The sequence below is a fragment of the Eptatretus burgeri genome, chromosome 10, assembly GCF_056783735.1.
Source record: "Eptatretus burgeri isolate ZD-2024b chromosome 10, Ebu_testis_v1, whole genome shotgun sequence".
NCBI classification, from domain to species: Eukaryota; Metazoa; Chordata; class Myxini; order Myxiniformes; family Myxinidae; genus Eptatretus; species Eptatretus burgeri.
The window spans coordinates 40,542,712-40,567,173 of NC_140970.1; the positions used below are offsets into that span (position 1 = coordinate 40,542,712).

Sequence of the window (24,462 nt, forward strand, 5' to 3'; positions counted from 1 at the left end):
ATTTCATGATGCTTTTAAATAAACCTTAACATATAGAGTCTTCACAAACTACTCCAAAGTGATAAAGCTAAAAAAATGCAGATACAATGTGAATAAGTTTGATTAACAGAGCAAAACTCCAGTTCTGGGTTTGGAGCGTTGGCAGGTCTCCTTCGGGGCTTCCTGCTGATGATCTCAAAGTTAAGTTTCCAGTCGTTATCTGTCCCATTTTAACTGTTTATTTTTTCACCTACATGTTACTGTGTGTTCCTAGTTCGGTTTTGTTTCAAAAATCGTGCTATTTTGTGAGATTTGGTCGAACTTGTCTTACTGGGTGCTTGAGGCCTAATCTTGAGGCTTGAGGCCTACCCTTTGTTCCCCTTGGTGTATGATTGAGTTTATTTGTTTTTTTCTCCCCATTATCTTCAATTCCTATCTTTCCTACTTTCTTAATGTCCCAATCCATCCCAACGAATCACTCTATTTCTTATCTTAAATAAAAAAAAAACAGCTACCTTTCTCCGATTCTTCTTCTTCTTCTTCTTCACCTCTTATTCTTTCTCCTCTTCTTCTTCCTCGATTTTTTTTTCTACAACACTTCCATGACCTCATCTGTTGAAAACTCTCTCAAACATAAATAATAATAACAAAAACGATCTCTTATAATGCTTCATCTTACTCTTTCACACATGTGGTTCTCTTTCCTGTATCATAATGCACGACTCTTCTGCTATTTTAAAAGACTGCTCTCAATTCGACCTTTCCTTCATACCTTGCCTAAAAAATCCAACTGTTACAGCGTTTCTTCTCTCCATTCTCTGAATTCACTTTTATTGCATCCCTCAAGAAATGTGTTTAATCACATAACTGACCTAAAACTTAAAAAACGCCAGTTTGCTATGAATGTTCACTTTCAATCAACCATTCTTTTTTTCCAACTTCAGTGCCAACTCACTCCTCTCACCCCTCACTCTCAAAGCAACCATCCCACTCTTCTCCCTCCAAGCCTCCCTCTCACCTCTCTAAAAAACTCCCTCCCTCACCTTTCTCCCACCATTCATCACCCTCACTCATCCTTCGCAAAGTTGCCCCCCCTCCCATCCACAAATCTGCCTCCTTCCACTGCCCTCTCACCTCCATCTCTTCACTCCACCTCCTCAAATACTCAACTGCCTTCTTCCTCCTCTCTTGTCCCCCCTCTCCCCAGCACCACAGAGCCTTTTCTCTTCCTCATTTGGCCCCTCCCCTCGCTATTCTGCAATCCCCCACACTCTTTCAACAACCCTCCTTACCTCCCCCCTCATCCTTTGTCCTACCCTCCCCCTCCCCCCACACCCTCTGCACCAAAAGCCTCCTCCCCTACCCCTTCATTAAAGTATGGAACTCAAATATCCGGGGCCATCGCTCAAACCTTTCAGATCTTTCCATACAGGTTGCCACTAACAAACCAGACATAATCTGCCTCACAGAAACTTTCCTCCCCCAAGACGTATCTGACTCCCAAGTATCTCTCCCTGGTTACTCCCTCCTCCGGTTTGACAGACCTGAGCCTCGCCCTGGTGGAGGAGTTGCTCTCTTCATCAAAGACTCTATTCCTCACTCTCCCTGCACTGCCCTCACTCCCCCACACCCCCAGGAATACCTCTGGCCACGGCTTCCCTCCACTCCCACCTCATGTTTATATGTGTACTGTACCGTCCACCAAACAGTGATGACTCTATCTACACCTCACTATCTGAAAACATGGACCAACTTCTATCTTCTCATCCAAACTCTCTCTTCCTCATATGTGGCGATTTCACTTGTCATCATGCCAGTTGGCTAGGTGTGGGTACCTCTCTCACCTGTCATGGCACCTCAGCAAAAGCTTTCTGTGACTCATTGGGACTGACTCAATCGGTCAACTTCCCGACCCGGATCTCAACCAATGGTACTCCATCCCTTCTGGATCTGATTTTGACAAATTTCCCTGACAATATCTGCTGCTCTTCCTTCGCTCCAATCGGTTCTTCTGACCACATCCTTGTCAAAGTGGACATCTCTCTGGCTGTTATCAGAGAACCACCTCACCGCCGTCGAGTCTGGCATTTCACTCTTGCTGACTGGCAGGGTCTCCAAGCAGCCCTCAAACTTATAGACTGGTCTCCTATCGCTACTTTCTCCAACATCAACGCATCCTGGGAATTCTTTCAAAGAAACTTGCTCTCCCTCATGCACAGATTTATCCCCTCTCTTCTTCAGTTGTCCTACCCTTCTGCCCTTGGTTCACTGAAGCTTGTGGTGAGGCAGTTGTCCTGAAATAACTTGCCTTTGCCTCATGGAAAGCAAACCCAACCGAGGGCAATCTCAGTTCCTTCCATAAAGCTCGGAACAAGTGTGTATCTACCCTCAGGAGAGCCAGAAAAAAAACATCTTTCTAAGCTCAAGTCTGAACTTTCAAACCTCTCTCCCTCCTCAAAAATCCTGGTGGCATCTAATCAGATCTGTTTCTGGTGTATGTTCCCCCTCCATCCCCTCCCTTTCCTCAAATGGCCGCACTGCTGATACCGCACGTGAAAAAGCTGAATGCCTAAACTCGGTGATTGCAGCTAAATCTTGTGTCCAAAACCCATCACTTTCTCTACCCACCTTACCCAATCACACCCAACTGTCCCTGGACTCTGTGTCCTTTTCTGCGGACAAAGTGGAGAGCTTGCTGTCAAACCTCGACTCAGATTCTGCAACCGGTCCAGACGGCATCTGCCCACGTGTCCTCAAAGCCTGCGCTTCTGCTCTTGCTCACCCTCTCTCTGTTATAGTCACCCTCTCATTTGCTCAAGGTCATCTGCCATCTGCTTGGAAATCAGCAAACATCACTGCCCTGCACAAAAAAGGTGCAAAACAGATCCCTGCAACTACAGACCAATCAGCCTTCTCCCAATCATCAGCAAGGTTATGGAATCCATCATCGCGTCAGACATCAAATCCTTCCTCTTCTCCAATGGCTTGATTTCTGATCATCAATTTGGTTTCAGACCAGGTCACTCTACCCTGGATATGCTGCTTCTGCTCTCCCAACAATGGATGGAAGCCCTCAATGCCAGACAGGAAATCCGAGCCGTACCCCTGGACATATCACGTGCTTTTGACACAGTCTGGCACCCTGCCCTACTCACCAAACTCTCTTCCTATGGTATCCAAGGCCATCTCCACTCATGGCTCGCAGACTTCCTCTCCTGTCGCAGTAACCGTGTGGCCCTAAATGGAGTTCTTTCATCCCCCCCCTTCCTGTCCAGGCTGGAGTTCCTCAAGGTAGCGTTCTGGGCCCTGTCTGGTTTTCATCAATGATCTCTCCGACTCTCTGGAAAATCCTCTATATCTCTTTGCTAATGACTCCACCCTCTGCTGTACCATCGGTCATCCCTCAGACCGACAAGCAGCAGCTTCTTCGCTCACTGCTGATCTGGATAAAATCACAAACTGGTCCAACACGTGGAACATGTCTTTCAATCTGGACAAATCTCACACTCTCACTATGTCTATTCGAAAGGACCATTTAGAACCCCATCCCCCCATCCACTTTCTCAACAATCCTCTGGAAGATGTCCTTTCTTTCAAGCTTCTGGGTCTCACTATCTGCCATGACCTTTCCTGGGAAAGCCACATTTCAAACCTTGCCTCCAAAGCCAGTCGCCGACTGGGAATCCTCCATCGTGCAAAGTCCTTCCTCAGCCCACCTGAGCTCCTGACCACTTACAAAGCTTTTGCCCGCAGCCTGATGGAATACTGCTCTCCCCTCTGGGCTGGTGCTCCTGCCTCCCACCTTTCTCGGCTTCTTGCTGTGGAAACCAAGGCATTTCGGATCATTGCCATCTCCTGAAATGAGGTTGAGTCTTTGGGCTTCTCACTCAATCACCGCAGGTTGTCTTTCTCTCTTCTACCGTCTCCTCTCCAGCCTTGCCCCCCCCACTCTCTCTGCGATTTGTCCCCACCACATTTCTGTAGGGCGCTCAAAGTCCGCCAACAACCCCCTTCTGGTAAAACTACCAAAATCATGAATCACTGCTCACCTTCACTCTTTCATTCCTCTTCTTTCCCACCTTTGGAATAAACTCCCTCACTCTATTCATTCCCATTCTTCCCTCCAGGCCTTCAAAACAGCTGTTCACCACCACCTCTTATCATCCCCAATCCAAATCCTCGATCTTTTCTACCCCCGATAATCCACCCAAGCGCACCTCCTTCAAATTCCCTGCTTTCCTTCCCGAAAGTCTCTGTAATGTCCATCTTCTATTCCCCACGTTCCCCGTCCCATCCCTCTCCCTTCCACAGATCTTCTAATGTCTCTGTTCCCCACTGTTTTGTCCTTCCCACTCCCTCCCCCTTGTCTCAACCCCCCCCCCCATTGATGTGCGTTGTGTGTTAGCTCTCATACGAGCCTCGACAAGGTATACAAAAAAAAAAATCAGATGATTCTCTGTTATACAAGTAATCAAACCCTTTCCCAAATTAACCCTAAATCACTTTCAGAGCAAAAAATTTCTTTGAAAGGTTACAATACAAGTGTAATAGGTTTCACGTGTGTGTGTAATCAGTGGTTTAACTGAAAAATTAAGCTCCTCCACTTATCTAAGGAGTTTTAAGATGTAACTCAATTGGTCAACCAACAAGGCAAACATGAAGACCAAGGAGCTTTCCAAAGAAGTTAGACATAAAGTGGTGGAGAAGCGCCATCCAGGAGAGGGTTATAAGAAGATTTGAAAGTCCCTCATTATCTCTTTGAGTATGGTGAAATCCATCATTAAGAAGTGGAACATGTATCATTCCACCCACACTCTACCCAGATCAGGTCACCCATCCAAACTCAGCAGCCAGACAAGCAGGAAACGGGTTCAGGATGTCACTGTGAATCCAACAATGACTTTGAAAGATCTGCAAGGCTCTATGTCCGAGATGGAGGTCGGTGTTCACCAATAAACAATATCCCATTCCCTTCACACAGCTGGCCTCCAGGTGGCAAGAAAGAGCCATTACTGAAAAAGACAGATCTAAAACCTCATATGAAGTTTGTGAAAAAGCATCTTAATGATACGGCAGGCATGTGGAGAAAGGTTTTGTGGTCAGATGAGACAAAAATTGAACTTTTTGGTCTAAATTCACAGTGTTGTGCCTAATTCAAGCCGAACACTGTACATCACCCAGTCAACACCATCCCTACTGTCAAGTATGGTGGTGGTAGTATCATGTTATGGGGCTGCTTTTCATCAGTAGGGACTGGCAAGCTTGTCAGGATATAAGGAACAATCGACAGTGGAAAGTACAAGAGAAAACTTGCTTGAGTCAGTCATGAATCTGAAATTGGGTTGGGGATTCACATTTCAGCAGGACAATGATGCAAAGCACAAAGCTAAAGCCACACTGGAGTGGCTGAATGAGAAGAAAATAAATGTTCTTGAGTGGCCCATTCAAAGTCCTGACTTGAACCCAATTGAATATTTATGGCGGGACTTGATGATTGCAGTCCATCGACGAATCCATCAAACTTGGCAGAGCTAGTGCAATTTTCACGTGAATAATGGGCAAACGTTTCACCATCTATCTGTACAAAGCTCGTGGAGACCAACCCACAAAGACTCATAGCAGTCATTGCTGGAAAAAGTGCTTCCACAAAATACTGAATTGAGGGACTGAATACTTTTACAACCAGTCAATTTTGACTTGTACATGATTTTACAGGTATTCCTGACAAGTAACCTCCTTCAACTCTAATGGTATTAAGTTTGATCTATTCAGTTATAAATAAAAAAGTTCATTTGGAAAAATTGTTTTTACATCATTCATCTATCTATATATTATCTTGCATACTGTATATATATATATATATATATATATATATATATATATATATATATATATATATATATATATATATATATATATATATATATATATATCCCGAAATACAGCCAAAACGGTACATGATAGCACAAAAATTTTAGGGCCACCTTACGCACCATTCACCTGCGGTGTGCAGTATCAAGTTTTGTTAATATCGGGCAAATAATTTTTTTTTTAAAAATCAATTCCCGATTCAGTCAAGTACTCTTTGGGAGAATTTGATCAATGCAAACAACCTCAGTGGTATAGTTCGCTGGAGCTATCTTTTTTTTTTTTTTCTTGAAATGATTTATTTTAAAATCTCAAACATTTAGTATAGACAAAGAACGATTTATTTTTTAAGCATAAAATAAACATCGCCATTTTGATCTAATCCTTCCATGTCCGTTAATAAATAAAATTGTGTTTAGACGCGTGCTTCGTTGAATGATGACTCGAGGTAAATGCTAAAATTTTCTTCAAGTTAAAGTTTGACCACTAAATAATATTAAAATTTGGTGTCTTTTTTTTTTTTCATCAACCGCTGTCACAAAGGGAACCCAATGGGTTCATGGGTCGCTAGTAATTCATATAAATGTGGCATTATTGGTCGGGGGTGAATACTTTTGCAGACCACTGCATGTGCATGAACTCATGAATAAGCACAAGTGCTTCAACCAGGTGGATTTATTTACATCACACCAAGTTATTTTACATGCATGAGCAGAGCACCCCAAAACTCCCACCATATCACATCCTTAGCTTGGTTACAAAACAGATGGTGATATGTATGCTAAAGCTTGCATAATACACAGTAACTGCCTTAAAAAAATTTTTTTAAAGACACTCAACCCTTTTTAAAACTTAAGCAAATACACATTTTAATAATTAGGGGTCTTGGAACTCATTTGTTAAGAAAAACAAATTGTGAAAATCACATTAATTAACTTGTTTTAAGCATAAAATGTCTTGTCCTTCTGTCTTGTCTATAATACACTCTTTAAAAGAGTTTACTGGTAAGACATAACATTAGTCATACTGGAGTTCATGACTGGGAAGTTTATCATTTAGCCAGCTAGCTTTATGATGTTACACATTGTAGGAGTCCTGATACAATTTGTCATTTAACAGTTTCCTGGCATATAAGCAGGTTCAGCACTGTTCAATTAGTCTTTGAGTTTTCTTCTTTTCTTCCATCTGAAATCTCCTGGCCCTGTCAACCCGATGAGATGTTTGTTCTGATGATGGAGTAGGCATCTGTTCATCAACAAGAAGGCAGCTGCTCTTTTGTTTGAGTCGCTCTAAGTATACTCTATCTTAATATAGGTTGTCTGTGCATTAACAGCTCTGAAGGTGATTTCCCAAACGAAATAGGTGTGACTGTATGTAAATAGGAATATGTCCAACTTGGTGTAATAAGGCTCTCCGGTATATCAGATGTTTGTCATTTTTTTCTTAAAATGACCGACATAACGTTCTGCCAGATAGTTGGTCGCAGAATGCCCTCGGCCAGTCATGTTATGTTTAATGTCATTCACCACGAGAAATTCCTGGAACTCAGCACTGGTAAATAGAGGATTTTGGAAATTATGTAATCCACCCCAGAATGCTCAGAGTGCATATGCAGAAACCCCTAGAAATAATGATCTTCGGGGCATGTGAACTGCTATCATGCGTGCACGTTAAGGATTGTTACCTAAAATGGCTCACAAATCTTGTAAAATAAGCTGAAAATATATTAAGAGAAGGATTCTGTACACCGCCCGCAAGCCTTGGTTTGCAAGTCACCATCTAGAATTCCAATGGGAGAGACATAATTACTCATTTATGGAAAATGTTTTTTTCAAGTTTTCTTTATCCGCAAAATAGACGGTAGTGAATGCACAGTTGTGTTAAAAGATTGGCTTTCACAACTCTGTTTAAATCATCCTTATGAAGGGGGGTCAGACAAATAAACAAACACAATGTTTTATATCATTAAGATTGTTTATTTGGTTCTGGCACTACAAGAGAAATTAAATCCGATTTTTGCATCTATTGCTGAAAGGATTGCGCGCGCGCGCGTGTGTGTGTGTGTGTGTGTGTGTGTGTGTGTGTGTGTGTGTGTGTGTGTGTGTGTGTGTGTGTGTGTGTGTGTGTGTGCGTGGGCGCGCGCGCGTGTGTGTGTGTGTGTGTGCGCGCGTGTGTGCGTGTGTGTGCGTGTGTGTGTGTGTGTGTGTGTGTGTGCACGCGCATGCGCGTGTTTGCCGCTGCTTGTTTGTCTTGACAGGAGATTGTAGCAACTCAATACCTTGCATCCACGGATATTTCTGGTATTTCTATTTATTTCCATGAGTCCGATTTTCATCCAGGAACACAACAATTATGGTTAACCATTTTGAAATTGGCACTCATTCATTGAAATGCTGAAAATTATGTTTATAAGACAATTTCAATGAAAGATTTTGCACTAGCAATGGCAGGTTAAAAGCACCCATGCCAGCAGAAGCGCGTTTCTGAAACACACACAGCGCATGCACAAAGGGCCTCGTTAGCATTCATACGTCCTTTTGAAAGTCCCTTCTTGGTTGATGTTGTTGGTCACGAGGTGCGTTGTTCGTCACATTGTACCTCAAGCATGATGAATTACCTCATCGTCACATTGTACCAAAAGCATGATGAACGCTTTGAATAATGTTTGTAGTGGTAATGTTCACCATTGGGATTCTTTACAATTACTTTGAATAGCACGTCCACCAGATCAAAAACATTTTCCCCTTGAAAGGACCGGCATGGTGTCAATGAAGATATTTTCAGGGCAAGCCAAGACTACAATGCTGGCTGGCTCCCTGGTGGGGCCTTCACATTCTCTTGACACATAACATACAATTTCACAGTACTTTCGATATATTTGTCGATATTTGCCCACCAGAAAAATCTCCTGCCATTTATTTCATTTTCACCATGCTGGAATGTTCAGCATGTAAATCGGTGCGTGAAATCTGCTGTAGAGATGTGGGAATAACCACAAGAGAATCCCACCGTAAACTCCTGGCTCCTGTAAGCCATCCTGCCAGGAGCAGCAAAAATATTTAGTGTTTGCATGAATAAACTAAATGGTATTCATCGAATGCTTTCCCTGCACAGTCTTGAGAAGGACTTGGTGCAAGCCAACTCTTCTGTTTTTTAAGGGTTTTTTTCTTTCATCAAATGTGGTTGCCAGATTAGTGACCGATGCCACCTTTATCAAACTACATTTCCCATGGGTAGTTGATGAATTAGTTTAAATTTTGCATTGATCGGTTAAGCAGTTTAAGAGAAGATGATTTTCAAAGGTTTTGCTTAGATCCAATATGGCCGCCAGACCAGTGACAAATGATGTCATATTGTCCTGGTTTGACCTTTATTATTTTCCCTGGAAAGGACCGGCATGGTGTAAATGAACACGTCTCCAGGGCAAGCCAAGACTACGATTTAGAATCCAACTCACTAAATAAAGTTATAATTTGAGTGCTCAGAGTTAGCACCGAGTCCTGCCTATGGTCCAATATGAAAAAGTCAACACGTGCTGATGAAGTGACATTAGATCACCAGTTCCGTGAAGCTATGGTTTCGTGTATGCTTAACTTGCACCATGAATAAAGCATTTTTAATCTCCCATTGAACAAGCTCGAATGAGCTAAGATCCTTGTCCTCTTAATGATGACGTCATAAAAACGAATATGACGTCATTGTGATGTATCAGGTTTGCAATAAATTATCTGTGCTAATGCCCGGCTTGATTCCCATAAACAAAATTCAAACAGCTTGCCTAGTTTCGGAGATAATGGTATAGGCGATTTCCATTAGCGGCGAAATTACGACGTCAACTTTTTTTCTAGGAAGAATTTCCAAAATCGGAGATGGTTACTGCCTGCGCGTGGGCTTTCTGCATATACATGGCAAGTTTCACGAAGATCCGATGAAAACTCTGGGTTGTGAAACAAAAAGTCAAAAAATAGGAATGACATCATAAAAATTGTTATGACGTCAGAGTGCTGCATCATATGTGCGTAATTCCTCTTTGCTAATGCCCTGTTCAATTCCCACAAACAGAATTCAAAAAGCTTGCCTAGTTTCGGAGATAAATTTTTAGGCGATTTCCATTAACGGATATATTTTGACGTCATAACTTTTTTTCTCAGAGGAATTTTTAAAGTCGGAGATGGTTACTGTCTGCGCAGGGTATTTTTACATATATACGCCAAGTTTCAGGAAGTTTCGATGAAAACTGTAGTCTTTGAAACAAAAAAATCCACAAGAAAAACAACGTGAGTCAGACTTAGAGATCCTCTACGAGGATCTAAAAATGACTGATCTTATTATGGAAGTATGTGATTGTGAAGGAATGTGTTTTTAGATGTGGAATGCTGTCTACATACTCTGAGAAGGCTCTGCGAGAGATGGCCGCAATCAGTTTCAGTTCTATAGAGTAAGCAAAGGGTAACATGAGGGCACAGGTAGTAGAGGTAATCAGAAATTCGGGAGATGTGCAGTGTATTTGTTGCAGTTGTTCCGGCCCATATTTTAACCGTTTCTCGAAAGGCTACAAATGGTTACCTCCAACGTTGATTATTCTTTCTCCCCTCATTTAACATCTTCCTCATCTACGGCATGATGGCTTTACTTATCCAATTACTGTTTCATCAGACCAAGCTCACTACTAAATGTTTTTACATGATTTTACATGTTCCCTACCCCCACCCCTTCCCTCCGCCTTCTTTACAATCCACCCTTCCAATATTAAGTCTTTAAGGCAAAAAAAAAAAAAAAAAAAAAATTCAAAATAATCTAAAGCATAACGAAACAGCCTTAAATCGATCGTGATATATATACAGTATATATATATATATATATATATATATATATATATATATATATATATATATATATATATATATGTGCCAAATGCCCTCTATCTTTAAACCAACATGGAACAACAAGGAATGACAACAATGAGGAACTTTGGTGCTTGAGGGGGACCATTTCGCCAATTATGTCTGTGCTATACAAACCACAGAGTTGGCCATAGGTTTGGCCTGTTTATTATTTGTACTTGAACCCATGGCTCATGATGCTGTTGAGGTTCAAAACCCCATCCTACTTTATAAAATAAGGTGTGTGTGTGTGTGTGTGTGTGTGTGTGTGTGTGTGTGTGTGTGTGTGTGTGTGTGTGTGTGTGTGTGTGTTTGTGTGTGTGTGTGTGTGTGTGTGTGTGTGTGTGGACATCTGATAATTATAGAATTAATAATGGCTGGGCCAATCTCTAACAAGTTTTGCAGACATGCTGAAGGTACCCAGGGTCAGTTCATGTGCAGAGAATACTACCCCTGTCCCTCGAGTATCAGGTGACGACTTAGGGTTTTAGCCTGTACACGTGGCACAGTGCAAGTGGTTTACTGACCACTGCTGCTGAAGAGAGCAGGGATTACTAGGCAGGCACAAAATAATGTTCTTGTTCAAAATAATATTATTACTAGTAATAATAAACATGTATATGTCCATTCTGGAGTAATGTTCTTGTTCTTCCTGTAATTTATGGTCAAGCACTTTCAGAAGCTTTACTTGCTGGAAGGATAGCCTACTGGTATGCACATTCAGATTTGAACTGTTTAGCCTAGGTTTGAATCTTAACCCAGTGATAAACTGTTAGCCTGATGTTGCACAGGCAGGGTGATGCATATACTGTACGTGTGGGCCGGCCATTGGAGAGCCATTGAGCTGGAGGACCCCTCTGCTTTCACTGGTTATTGGTGGATGTTAAAGATCCCACATTGTCTCTGGCAAAGAGTGGACAAGTTATCTCCAGTACCCTGAACAAATTACAAATTTATGCCCAAATTACCTTCATTGAAACGTCAGGCCTGGCCAGCCATTTTGTGAAAGATGTGGGTCAAAAAAATGTTTCATGGCCGAACCCACAAGAAGGGTGAATAATTGGGTCTGTTAACCAAGTGGTGGTAGTAGTAGTAGTAGTAGTAGTAGTAGTAGTAGTGGTAGTAGTAGTAGTTGGCGTCATCATTGTCGTCGTTGGAGTAGTCCTTCATAGGTATTAGATCACTGTTAAAAATAAAAAGTAATATTTGCAGAAATGCAATAGCTTTGAGATGCAACTTCACATGTATTTATGGGATACAGATTGATTGTATGAATTCTAATGAAGAAAGGAATATTAAATAATAGTAAACTATGTAGCATGTTTACGTTTCACTCTTACATCATCCAAATATAATATTATATATATATATATACAAAGCTCCTTCTAACCACTGACTCACTCATTCACTGGTATTCAACATCGGTACCTTCGGGGTGACGTAGAAAGCTGAAATTTTGTGTGCCGATGGACATTGAAGCCAATACACCAGGAAAAATCACAGAACCGTTGGACAACATCCATAAATGAAAAAAATGTCGGTGAGTGACCCGAGACAATAGGGAACCAGTTTGTATGCTTACACAATATATAAGTACACCCCGCGAGTATATATATATATATATATATATATATATATATATATATATATATATATATATATATATATATATATATATATAATTGTTTTTTTCAGGAGTGTTACGTTTAGCACTTCTTCATACTACATGTTAAGGTCCATTATTACTTGGTCCCATCGTATTAGATTTAAGTCCCTTGTATCCATTACAGATGTGAGAATTTGAGCTGTCCTTGAGATGCTCGATGAAATTCCATGGTTTTATTTTTTTGTCTGAAGGCCGAAGCCAGTGTTCAATTTCATCATCCCTCTGTTACGCATGGTCAGAATTTTAGTTCTGTCCTTGCTATATTCCTTTTCTTCCGGGAACATCCTCACTACATATCATTATTCTATTATGCCATCTGGTGATCCCATTTTATTGATATATTACAGGAAGACGACAACTTATTTTTAGCCTTTTCATTCGTCCTTACTGACAGGCACACCAGATTTATGGCAATTAGTGAAATAATGCTTGTGCTTCAAAAGTGGTCAAAATTAAGTGCTCATCCTTTCCTAAGGGATCCAACAGGATGCTGCAGAGCTACTAGATTGGTTAATTCCCCAGAATTGGTGTATGTTTGTTTGACCTGTAACACCCCTCACACTGTGAGCGGTGCTATATGATATACGTTTAGATCACATAGGATATATAATTGGAGAAGTGTCTGTGTGTTTGTTTGTTGGTTTGACTTCTATGCATTCCTCAACTGCGAGATGAAATGGGTCGAAAACAGTTTGTTTAGGGGGAGCGGACACATTAGTTGAAAACTAGTGGTTGTGTACATGGGGTGCACTAAAAAGGTAAAAAAAACATAGTGGTGGGGCTTTAGGATATCGGGGAGGATCCTAATTCTCTTTATGTAATTGTGTACTATATAACGCTGCTTGGTATAGGCTTCATTACAAGACATAAATCATAAAAGTGTGAGAATTAACCCATCTGTAAGGAGGGGTTATTTGCTAGTAGAGAGAATTGGGGTGTTCACCACCCTCCCCCCCCAACCCTGAACTCCCCAGGCTATGATTTTCTTTTAGCACCTATAACCTTCCTGTGCGTCACCCTCCCAGCCACCACCAGTTTTGAACTCATTCCGTCGAGATGTTAAGGAGTGCATATAGTCAAACAAACAAACATTTCTCAAATTAATTGTATTCAGTATTTGGGCTATTTTATTGGAAACCCCTCCAACTGCCTCATTTATTTCCATCAGATCAATACTTACAGCTCGGTGGTGTGATCGATAAATACAAGTGGTTCGGGCATGTGTATAAGGGATAACAAGTGATTCTGCAGGGTCACTGGACTTGTGATGTTGTGTGTGTACCCCTTGTTTCAACCTCTGCGACCTACGACCTCTACGTTCCATTCATTCATTTGTTTGCAGCATCTGACTACTGGTTGCATCAATAATTGTCAGGAATTTTATATTAAGCCAGGATACATGTGACATTTGCCTACTCTTTGCAAAAGACGCGTGGGATCTTTAGCATCCAACAACTAATTCTTGCAGATTGGACACCCAGCTTAACGTTTAGATGTAAAGCACCAATCGACAGTTTACAATGAGGTCCAGAATCAAACCCAGCCTGGCCTGCCAACCCTTTTGTTTTATCGAAACAAACAAACAACCCCTGACCGGTAGGTGAGTTGTTCTTCTCTCAGCTGATATCATTGTGCTGCACAAATATGTTGTTGGGATAGTAATTCAAATGTGTGTTGTTGGATGGAATCAGGATGACATAGCACACATTAGAAGAGTCAACTTCCTTTTTTGCATCTACTCTTCCTTGTATTCTCGTTGTATTTCAAAATAATTTCCTGTTAAGTTATGTGTTTATTATTTAATATCCGAATGAATGTATAAATTGCCACGAGGTGTAAAATGTCATTCTCCATTCCTCTGGGCAGTTTGGCCGTGCAGTTGTGGCTGACAGCGACCGGTTGTTGCACACTGCCACCTTGGAATATCAGATGCTGCCTGAAGAACCTCAAATTGGAGACGAACCATGGCCGTGTGTCGGTGCAGTGGACATCGTACAAGGCACTGGTGCACTCTTTGTTTCGAATGCAGAGGTGCTCCGTCTCCCCACGTGCCAGCATCTTAAATTCGAAGTCCAGGCTTGGGATCGAATTTCAGGTCTCCATGCAAATGCCAGCCTTAAAGTGGTGCTACACGGAGAAGGTAAGGACCCCATATATTGTATAGACTTTTCCACAATTTCCATTATCTTCATAATTTATCCAAAAGTATATTATTTCCTCATAGTCACATTGTGTCCTCCATTAATTCTTATGCTGTCCCTCTATTAAGGTTACGCTGTGCCTGTCCGATGCCACTCTTATCATCCCACTTATCACGTCACGTCTTTATTTAGTTCCTCACCTTCTCTTCATACTTCTCCTTTTCTTCCTGAGACTTCGGAGGGTATTCACCATTACTCAGTTGTGGCTGACTTTCTGTGTGTCTGTCCTGTCAATAACTCTAAAGCGCTTAGCTATATGAAATTGAAATTTTGGAAACCTCTTTCGTTCACACCACTCAAGGAGTGGCTCAATTTTGGTGCCATTCTACAATTGTTTAACGAAGGCTTCAGGTCCAAGTATGCAGTTATTTAACAATTGTACTAAAATCCTAATTTATAGACTTTAATATATAACAAGTCTGGAGACGGCGATGGTTCACGAGCAATGTACATGGTTCGCCTTTTTTATTTTTTGACCTTCGAGGGGACGCCACGGGCAAACCTGTGGGAATTGGGAAAAACGTAAATGATGAAAGTTGTAGTACTCGAAGAGCACTACTTGCATACCAACTTTCATTTGAAACAGGCTACGGGCAAACTGGCGGGAATCGGGAAAAACGTAAATGATGAAAGTTGTAGTACTCGAAGAGCATTACTTGCGTACCAACTTTCATTCAAAACAGTTGAAAACCCTAGGAGCTCGATGCCCAATTTATTGATTTTTTGACATTTTCTAAGTTCGTGACCTTGTGACCTTGACCTTGGGACGAAAATGAAAAATCGAGCTCCGTGGGGCTATGCAGGTGCCATTGGGCTAACCAAATACCGAAAACCCCTGCCAGATTTGACAAACCCCCTCGGAGAAGATGTAACTTGAAATTGGCTACCCCCTAAAAACACATGTTTTTTGGGCGTGGCTCCGCCCATAATGGGCGCACCATGCCCATTCTCAGGAAAACACAACGAGATCATGATATAAACCTCCCACCAAAATTTTATCAGGATCGGATCAAAACCCACGGAGCTATGCTCGGGAAAGACAGACAGACAGACAGACACCCATAACGAATATAGTGGTCACTTACTGACTCGTGAACCAATTGTTAATAATATATAATATAAAAATATAATATAAAATAATATAATATATAATGAATGTACTAAAATAATACATAAAATAATAATATAAATAACCATATATAAAAAAGTTCAAAAAATTAAAACAAAATAAAATAAATACTAAAATACGCAAATTGGTGTCTGTCTGTCTGACCGTGATACATTCAATTGTTGCTTAACCAATTTCAACCAAAGTTGCCAGGTGGCTAAGGGTCATATGGCAGAGGTTAAAGCGAACCTTCATTTGTTCCCCTCCCAAAGGGGTTTTTCCTCCTTGGACAAATTCCATGTTAAGGTAAATAGCTTATCGTAGTGTTTTTTCCAAGGCCGCTTCTAATATCAACAGGTGTACTAGTAACTCAAAAACTATCATGAGTGGGTGGGTGAAATTTTTCATGGACCTTCATAGCAAAGAGATTGAAATAACCAATTATGTGTTCTTCACTACTGTTGTCACAAATGACATCATTATTTAAGTGATATACCATTTTACTCGAAGTTCTCCATCTCACAACTGCAAAAAAACAAAATTTTCGCATTTCTCTGCAAGTACATTTGACATTAGGATCTCAAGTACCATTTGCATCTGTTAATTTTACAGTTAAGTACAAAAGATTATTTAAACAAGCTGCACCTTGATTTCGTCTTCTCCATATATATATATATATATATATATATATATATATATATATATATATATATATATATATATATATATCTTCTTCCTCTTTCGGCATGCTCCCGTTAGGGGTCGCCACAGCGGATCAACCGTCTCCATTTCGCTCTATCCTCCACATCTTCCATTGACACTCCAACCACCCGCATGTCCGCCCTCACCGTATCCATGAACCTCTTATTTGGCCTTCCTCTTCTCCTCCTGCCTGGCGGCTCCATCTTCAACATCCTTCTCCCGATATACTCCGTTTCCCTCCTGTGCACATGTCCAAACCATCTCAATCTCGCCTCTCTCACTTTGTCTCCAAACCGTCCTACCTGCGCTGTCCCTCTAATATACTCATTTCTTATCCTATCCATCCTCGTCACTCCCAACGAGAATCGCAGCATCTTTAACTCTGCCACCTCCAGCTCCGCTTCCTGTCTTTTTGTTAGCACCACCGCCTCCAAACCATACAACACAGCTGGTCTCACTACCGTCTTATATACTTTCCCCTTCACTCTTGCAGCTACCCTTCTGTCACAAATCACTCCTGCAACTCTTCTCCACCCACTCCATCCTGCCTGCACTCTCTTTTTCACTTCTCTCCCACACTCTCTGTTACTTTGGACAGTTGATCCCAAGTATTTAAACCAATACACCTTCCCTACCTCAACTCCTTGCAACCGCACCATACCACCACCCTCCCTCTCATTTACGCACATGTACTCAGTCTTACTCCGACTGACTTACATTCCCCTTCTCTCCAGTGCGTACCTCCACCTCTCGAGGCTCGCCTCAGCCTGCTCCCTACTCTCCCTACAGATCATGATGTCATCCGCGAACATCATAGTCCATGGAGACTCCAGTCTGATCTCGTCCGTCAACCTGTCCATCACCATTGCAAACAGGAAAGGGCTCAGAGTCGATCCTTGGTGCAATCCCACTTTTACCTTAAACCGGTCCGTCATTCCTACCGCACACCTCACCGCTGTCACACTGTCCTCATACATATCCTGCACGATCCTCACATACTTCTCCACCAGTCCCAACTTCCTCATACAATGCCACAACTCTCTTGGCACCCTATCATAAGCTTTCTCTAAATCCACAAACACACAATGTAACTCCTTCTGGCCTTCCCTATACTTCTCCATCAACATTCTCAAAGCAAACATCGCATCAGTGGTGCTCTTTCCTGGCATAAACCCATATTGCTGCTCACAGATCGTCACCTCTCCTCTCAACCGAGGTTCCACTACTCTTTCCCACAACTTCATGGTGTGGCTTAACAACTTTATCCCTCTGTAATTTCCACAGCTCTGCACATCACCCTTATTCTTGAAAATCGGAACCGGTACACTTAATCTCCACTCCTCCGGCATCCTCTCCCTTTCCAAGACTTTATTAAACAATCTGGTTAACAACCCCACTGCCATCTCTCCTAAACACTTCCATGCCTCCACTGGTATACCATCTGGGCCAACCGCCTTTCCACTTTTCATCTTTTTCATAGCAGTCCTCACTTCATCTTTACTGATCCACCCCACTTCCAGATTCACTATCTCCACCTCTTCCAACCTTCTCTCTTTCATTTTCTTCATTCATCAGCTCCTCAAAGTGCTCCATCAACCTTCTCAACACACTCTCCTCGCTCGTCAGCACATTCCCATTTGCGTCCTTTATCACCCTAACCTGCAGCACATCCTTCCCAGCTCGGTCCCTCTGTCTTGCCAATCGGTATAAATCCTTTTCCCCTTCTTTTGTCTCCAACTTCTCATACAGCTCGTCATATGCCTTTTCGACCTCTCTTTTTGCCTTTCGCCACCACTCCTTGTACTCCTGCCTACTTTGTTCATCTCTCTGACTATCCCACTTCTTTTTTGCCAACCCCTTCTTCTTTATACTTTCCTGTACTTCCTCATTCCACCACCAAGTCTCCTTATCTTCCTTTCTCTGTCCAGACGTCACACCAAGTACCTTCCGAGCTATCTCCCTCACAACTTCTGCTGTCGTTGCCCAATCATCCCACCCATCTTTACCACCATCCAACGCCTGTCTCACCTCCTCCCTAAATTTCACGCAACAGTCTTCCTCCTTCAGCTTCCACCATCTGGTCCTTGGTTCAGCCCTCACTCTCTTCCTCAACCTCACCTCTAAAGTCATCCTACAGACCACCAATCGATGCTGTCGAGCTCCACTCTCCCCTGCCACAACCTTACAGTCACTGCTCTCTTTCAGGTTGCATCTCCTGCTTAAGATGTAATCCACCTGTGTGCACTTTCCTCCACTCTTGTATGTCACCCTGTGTTCCTCCTTCTTCTTGAAATATGCATTTACCACTGCCATTTCCATTCTTTTTGCAAACTCTACCACCATTTGCCCTTCCACATTTCTCTTGTTGAGACCGTACCTACCCATCACCTCCTCATCCTCTTTATTCCCTTCCCCAACATGCCCATTGAAATCTGCTCCGATCACCACTCTTTCATTCTTGCATACACTCTCCACCACTTCATCTAACTCACTCCAGAAATCTTCTTTATACTCCATCTCACACCCCATATGTGGGGCATATGCACTGATGACATTCATCATCACCCCTTCAGTTTCCAACTTCACACTCATCACTGTCAGACACTCTCCTCACCTCCAATACCCTCTTGACATAATCTTCCTTCAGGATTACCCCGACACTATTTCTCCTCCCATCCACACCATGGTAGAACAGTTTGAAACCACCTCCAATGCTCCTCGCCTTACTCCCCATCCACTTGGTCTCTTGTACACACAGTATGTCCACCTTTCTTCTCTCCATCATATCAGCCAACTCTCGCCCTTTGCCAGTCATCGTCCCAACATTCAGAGTTCCAACTCTCACCTGCACACTTCTACCCTTCCCCATCTCCTTCTCCTCCTTCGCCCAGCAGTAGCACAATTTCCACTGGTACCCTGCTCACCACCGGTACCGGTGGCGGTCGTTGGTAACCCGGGCCTCGACCGATCTGGTATGGAAATTCGTTTTGTTGTCCGCATAATGATTTGGCATAGGTTTTTACGCCGGATGCCCTTCCTGACGCAACCCTGGTCGCCTCTTACGACACACAGGGATATCGTACACCTATTCTAACCGGGGCATATATATATATATATATATACATATATATACATATATACATATATACATATATATATATATATATATATATATACATATATACATATATATATATATATATATACATATATATATATATATACATATATATATATATATTTACGAATTTGGAATTCGATTGCACACAACATACAGGTTCTTTTAGTCAGCTATGTCGATAAGTGCTTGTTCCCTAGATAGCTTACCTTCCATTGTTTAAATGTTCAGAAATCGATTAGATGCGCTGCGGATCGATTTAATAGTTAGGGAACGAACAATGGAGACATCCCTCCCCCTCTTCTGTTAAGAGCAAGAAGAACCCTGCCGTCCCGTGACTCATGATGTCAACAACTCCCTCCCACCCGTGGCTGGGCGGGGGATGGAGCACGAGGGCATGAGTCATGAGTCATGCCGGGAGCGGGGGAAGGGCGGGAGAAGGATAAGAGGAGATCTTTTCTTTGTTCGTGTTCGGGGAGTTGAGTAGTAAGCTTTTTGCTTCGGCAGAGAGTAGTCGCTCAGCAGACCTTCAGGTCCTGTTTGGCTTGGGTTAGGGTTGAGGCCTTCGGAAGCTTTTTGCTTCGGCTGGCTCAGTGAGCTTCGGCTGAGGCCTGGCTTGGGAGGAGGCTTTGAGGTTTTTTGCTTTGGTGGTTCAGTGAGCTTCGGCTTCTGCTTGGCTCGGGAGAGCTTTTTTCTTCGAGCTGCTTTGTTTTTGGAGGAAGTTGAGCCAGTTGCTCGGCTCGAGCTGCGAATGGTGGCTTCATCTTCTTCTTGGTTCGTGGAGCTCTTTGTTCTCCATTTTGGTTCCCGGCTTGGTGCGACTTATCGACCTCTTCATGGAGGTGATTCCTCGGGGAAGCGACGCATCGACGGGAAGGATCGGTGCCTCGTCTCACCAGCACGTGTTGATAAGCGCGGGAGGATTCGCGGGAGCTTGGGAAGGATCGCAGCTCACGGTGATTGGATCCAGCTCGCTCTCGCTGGAGCCCGGGTCCGAACAACTTGAAGACCACACGAGGTGGAGAGGTTCGAGATAGGTTCTGGGTTTCAGCTCACTTGTCCTCCGATCTGGAGCCCGTTATTAAAGGCCTCTGCCACCATTTCTTGGGTGTGTGTGTGTGCGTACGTGTGTCCGTGGGCCCGTCTAATAAGTAGGAAATTGTTAACTGCTTTGTCTGCTGTAAATGTTTGCATTGTATTTCGTATAGACGGTCGTAGTGCTTTTGTCATGCTTTTGTTGCTTGTGTAATTGCATACGTATTTTGCCTTGTTTAATTGCATATGTGCTTTATTATAATAAATGTCTTTGTGTGAATGTAAACCTGTTCGTTGCGTCCATTCCCTCATTGAACTGCCGCATCTTACACTCAGAATATAGTTGGTTTTTAAATAGCCGGTAAAGTGATCGGGTCCAATGGGACTGCGCGATAATACCCCTCTCGGTTATCCCAAAAGGAAGCGAGCTGCTTAAGTCGCTCGTTTCCAAGCGGTCCCGTTGAGGTACAATCTCTCGGTAACCTACCCGCATGAATAATTAGGTAAATCGAAGATTTGGCGATCGGACCCTGTAGCGTGGGTAGAGTGCGGACAAGGTTGTGGTGTGGTTAAAAACACACTCGTGGCTGGTTTTCGGCATTGATCCGGAAAGCCGCGACTGGATTGTCCGTTCGGTGGGCGAAGCGACCGCTATTGGTTAGACGCGGTCGTTCGCATGCCGACGGGCGGGAAATCTATAACAATATATATATATATATATATATATATATATATATATATATATATATATATTGTTGCAGACCGGGGGTCTGGTGAGAAGACCACCGGAGGGGGGGAGCTATCTCAGGTTCCGGCCAGACTCCCCTGAATTGCAGGCCGTTGCACACGGCTAATTCCGTGATGCGGCGGGTCGCTAACCGACGGTGAACGCCGATAACTCAACCACGTGACCTTGGGTCCCCCTGTCTATCGGTTAATCGGGTTACCTAATTAATCACGTGACCTAATTACAGGGAGACACGACCTCAGTATGCCTTGTCCTCTCCGGATCACCTTCCCTGATCAGATGCAGCCGAGTGACACTGCCAAGAATCTACCGGCTAAAAGGAACGGATCGTTGGGAATAAAGTCCCGGCTCGGTTAGGATACAGATGCTGGATCAATGAAAGAAAAGACAAAAACGAGCTGGGAACATTTCTGCAAAGGATTTATTAACAGGCAGGTGAGGAAAGATATGTGGCACAATTAATAGCTTTTATAATTATGTGTGTGAGCAGAGATAGGAAGAAAAGTGTTGGGTGACAATATTCAAGCAACTTACAAAAGCAGACACAGAGCAGAGTTATCCCGATATAATTCTTGTACAATCTGAACTGAAACAAGGACAGGTGCCATGACACACACATACACACACATCCTGATGAAGAGGAGTTAATGAGAAGAAATAGGAGAGATGAGGCTAACGGTCTCTCAATACCTTGCACGATTGCCCGACCATGCCACCAATATGTTTTGAGGGGATGCTTTGCTGGGCGATACCTCCCTGACAGCTGGTGCGTCGTCTCCTGCTTCATGGCACTTCGAGCAGCTAAGCGTCAATCCAGAGAATGGCACGCCCGACAGGCATGAAGGAAGGACTTTGGGTGGAGTCAGCGGCAGTGGGCAGAGAAAGGCGGAGTCGGCAGTTGAGTTGGTGACAAAGGAAGGCAAAGTCAGAAGGCGAGTTGGTGACGAAGGAAGGCGGAGCCAGAAGACAAGGCATGTTGAGCAGGAAAAGATGACCATGATGATGAACAGCCCCGCGACCCGCCCTTTTATAGATCCTGTGGTGCAGGCGGGGGTGACGACCCGAAGTGGTGTCGTCACCCGAATTGGGCACTCTGGTTGGGCCCCAGCCAGCACACGGCCCAGCCATGATGGCCGGAAGCGGCTCCCCTTGACTTCCGGCCAGATACTTCCAAGCTGCGGAATCGTCTCGCTCTGAGCATCGTGACACAAATCGCCCTGCACCGAACTCCCGGGCCGTCCATGGCGACCGGCGGTCAGCGAGGGTCAATTCCCTGCCTGTCTGCAAGCCATGCGGCCCGAGCCACACAGCGCTTTTCTGCCTGACCACAGGCACACCGGGTGGAGAGGCGAGAGGATGCTTGCTGTCCGCAGGAGACACCCGCGGGCGCGGTAATCAGCGAAGACCGACGGTAAGATGCTGTGGTAAACCCATGCAGACCCGAACAAGATGTGGGTTATTCGTGTCCTGCTCTGTGTACAATAATAAATTATCCCGGGACTGCAAGTGGGTCTGCCGCCATTAAGCATGCGGTCATACATCAAAAGCGGTGGTATGCTCGGCGCCAGCTCCGATCTGTGATTATTTGATGGAGATTCGGATTGAAAAGAGGACAGATATAATTATTGGACTCAGAAATGGTTTGAAAAGAGTGCGCCTCGTGCGTACTGTAATTTGTTAGCATTTGGTGGGTTGTTTCTTATATTTCCTTGACATGGCATTCCTGCAGCGCACTGTTGGGGTGGTTATCCTTCTGGTCTGGACATGGCATTCCTGCAGCGACGCAGTCGTGTTGGTTATGCTTCTCGTCCCCTGAACAGTGGGTGTGGGGTTATCGTTGTGTTGCACGTGCTCCGTGCAGCGTGGGCGTTTGGTGTTGGTTTTCCGTGGTTTTATACAGGCGGGTGTCTGACGGTAATGCCTGCCGGCCTCCGCGAAGACCCATTGCTTGGATTTACCTCAGGAATCACGAAAAAGGATAGGAATGAGTTCAGAGATTTAATTACACCGAGCTATGAGATTTACACAACGCACTTGTCCCGTTTGTCCCATTAGACAAGAAGGAAGGGACTATCTGAATGTACATGCAATCAACAATGGGGCCTTGGTGCTGCGCCCACACTCACAAAGGGTCCATAAAGCCCAAAATTGTTTTAGTGTACACCTTACCACACACACACACACACACACACACACACACACACACACACACACACACACACACACACACACACACACACACACACACACTGAAAATACACCGTTTTAAAAGAACTGCAGTTGATGTTTCAGACTTAGCCCTTTGTCAAAAATCTAAGGAACCATAACATCTGCTGCAATATATAGTGAAGTAATTATGAACACGTTGTGAATAATTAATCAGTTGTTGGAATAAAGAAAAATCTGGAATGCAACATTAATTCATTGAGGGTGTTTTGTACCAAGCTGAAAGATGACTTTCTCCACCAAGCACTTTCGATCCAAATCCCTGGAGCATGCGTGTCTTGATAACACACACGTGAAAATCATCCTTGGTATGATTAGCAAGGTTAAAAATGTGCTGCTACTGGTAGACCCGCTGTGTTTAAACGTATATATCTTAAATGTTTGGTTTCACCAATTTAAAGCAGGTTACGACGATCACATGACAAAGCAGAAATGATGTTGGTTGAAGTACAGTCGAAGTGACCTTTGACATGCCATCTGCCTCTTGGGCCTCTAATAGTGTCATGTGATACAACATGATGACAAGTTTTACATCTTGGGCGATTACAAGGTGTTGTTCCCGATCGTTCTACTCCTACATTGTTGGAAAGAAAATGGGAGTTAAATCAATTGTTCCTCAGACTTGTGTCTTTCTTGTATGCCACCAGAATAGGATTGTCACTAAAAGTCTTGTGAGTAATTACATCAGTCAAGAGAAGATGAAAGTTCTCTTTGGTAGATCTGGCAATACAGCTCATCGTCATGTAGGTCAGAGACAATGGAATACGACAACGGAAATTATTTTCCTTTTCGACCATTGTCTCTTGGTGAGAAACCAGTGTGGCCTTACATCTGGCTCCATGAATAATGGTGATGGGGTAACCTCTATTTTTGAAAAAAAATCACTCATTTCTTGAGCCCGCATGCGAAAAGTGTCATCGTTGCTGCA

The 24,462-nt window shown here is 43.3% G+C and overlaps 1 protein-coding gene across 3 annotated transcripts in view; it reads left to right on the forward strand.

Moving 5' to 3' along the window:
• The window catches only part of RET (ret proto-oncogene), a 158,608-nt gene that overhangs the window by 62,191 nt on the left and 71,955 nt on the right, over window positions 1–24,462 (forward strand). For all 3 annotated transcript variants that reach the window (XM_085897973.1, XM_085897971.1, XM_085897972.1), the window contains one exon: window positions 14,263–14,536. In XM_085897973.1, coding sequence (XP_085754099.1) covers window positions 14,263–14,536 — 274 coding nt within the window. The remainder of the gene's footprint in view (window positions 1–14,262; window positions 14,537–24,462) is intronic.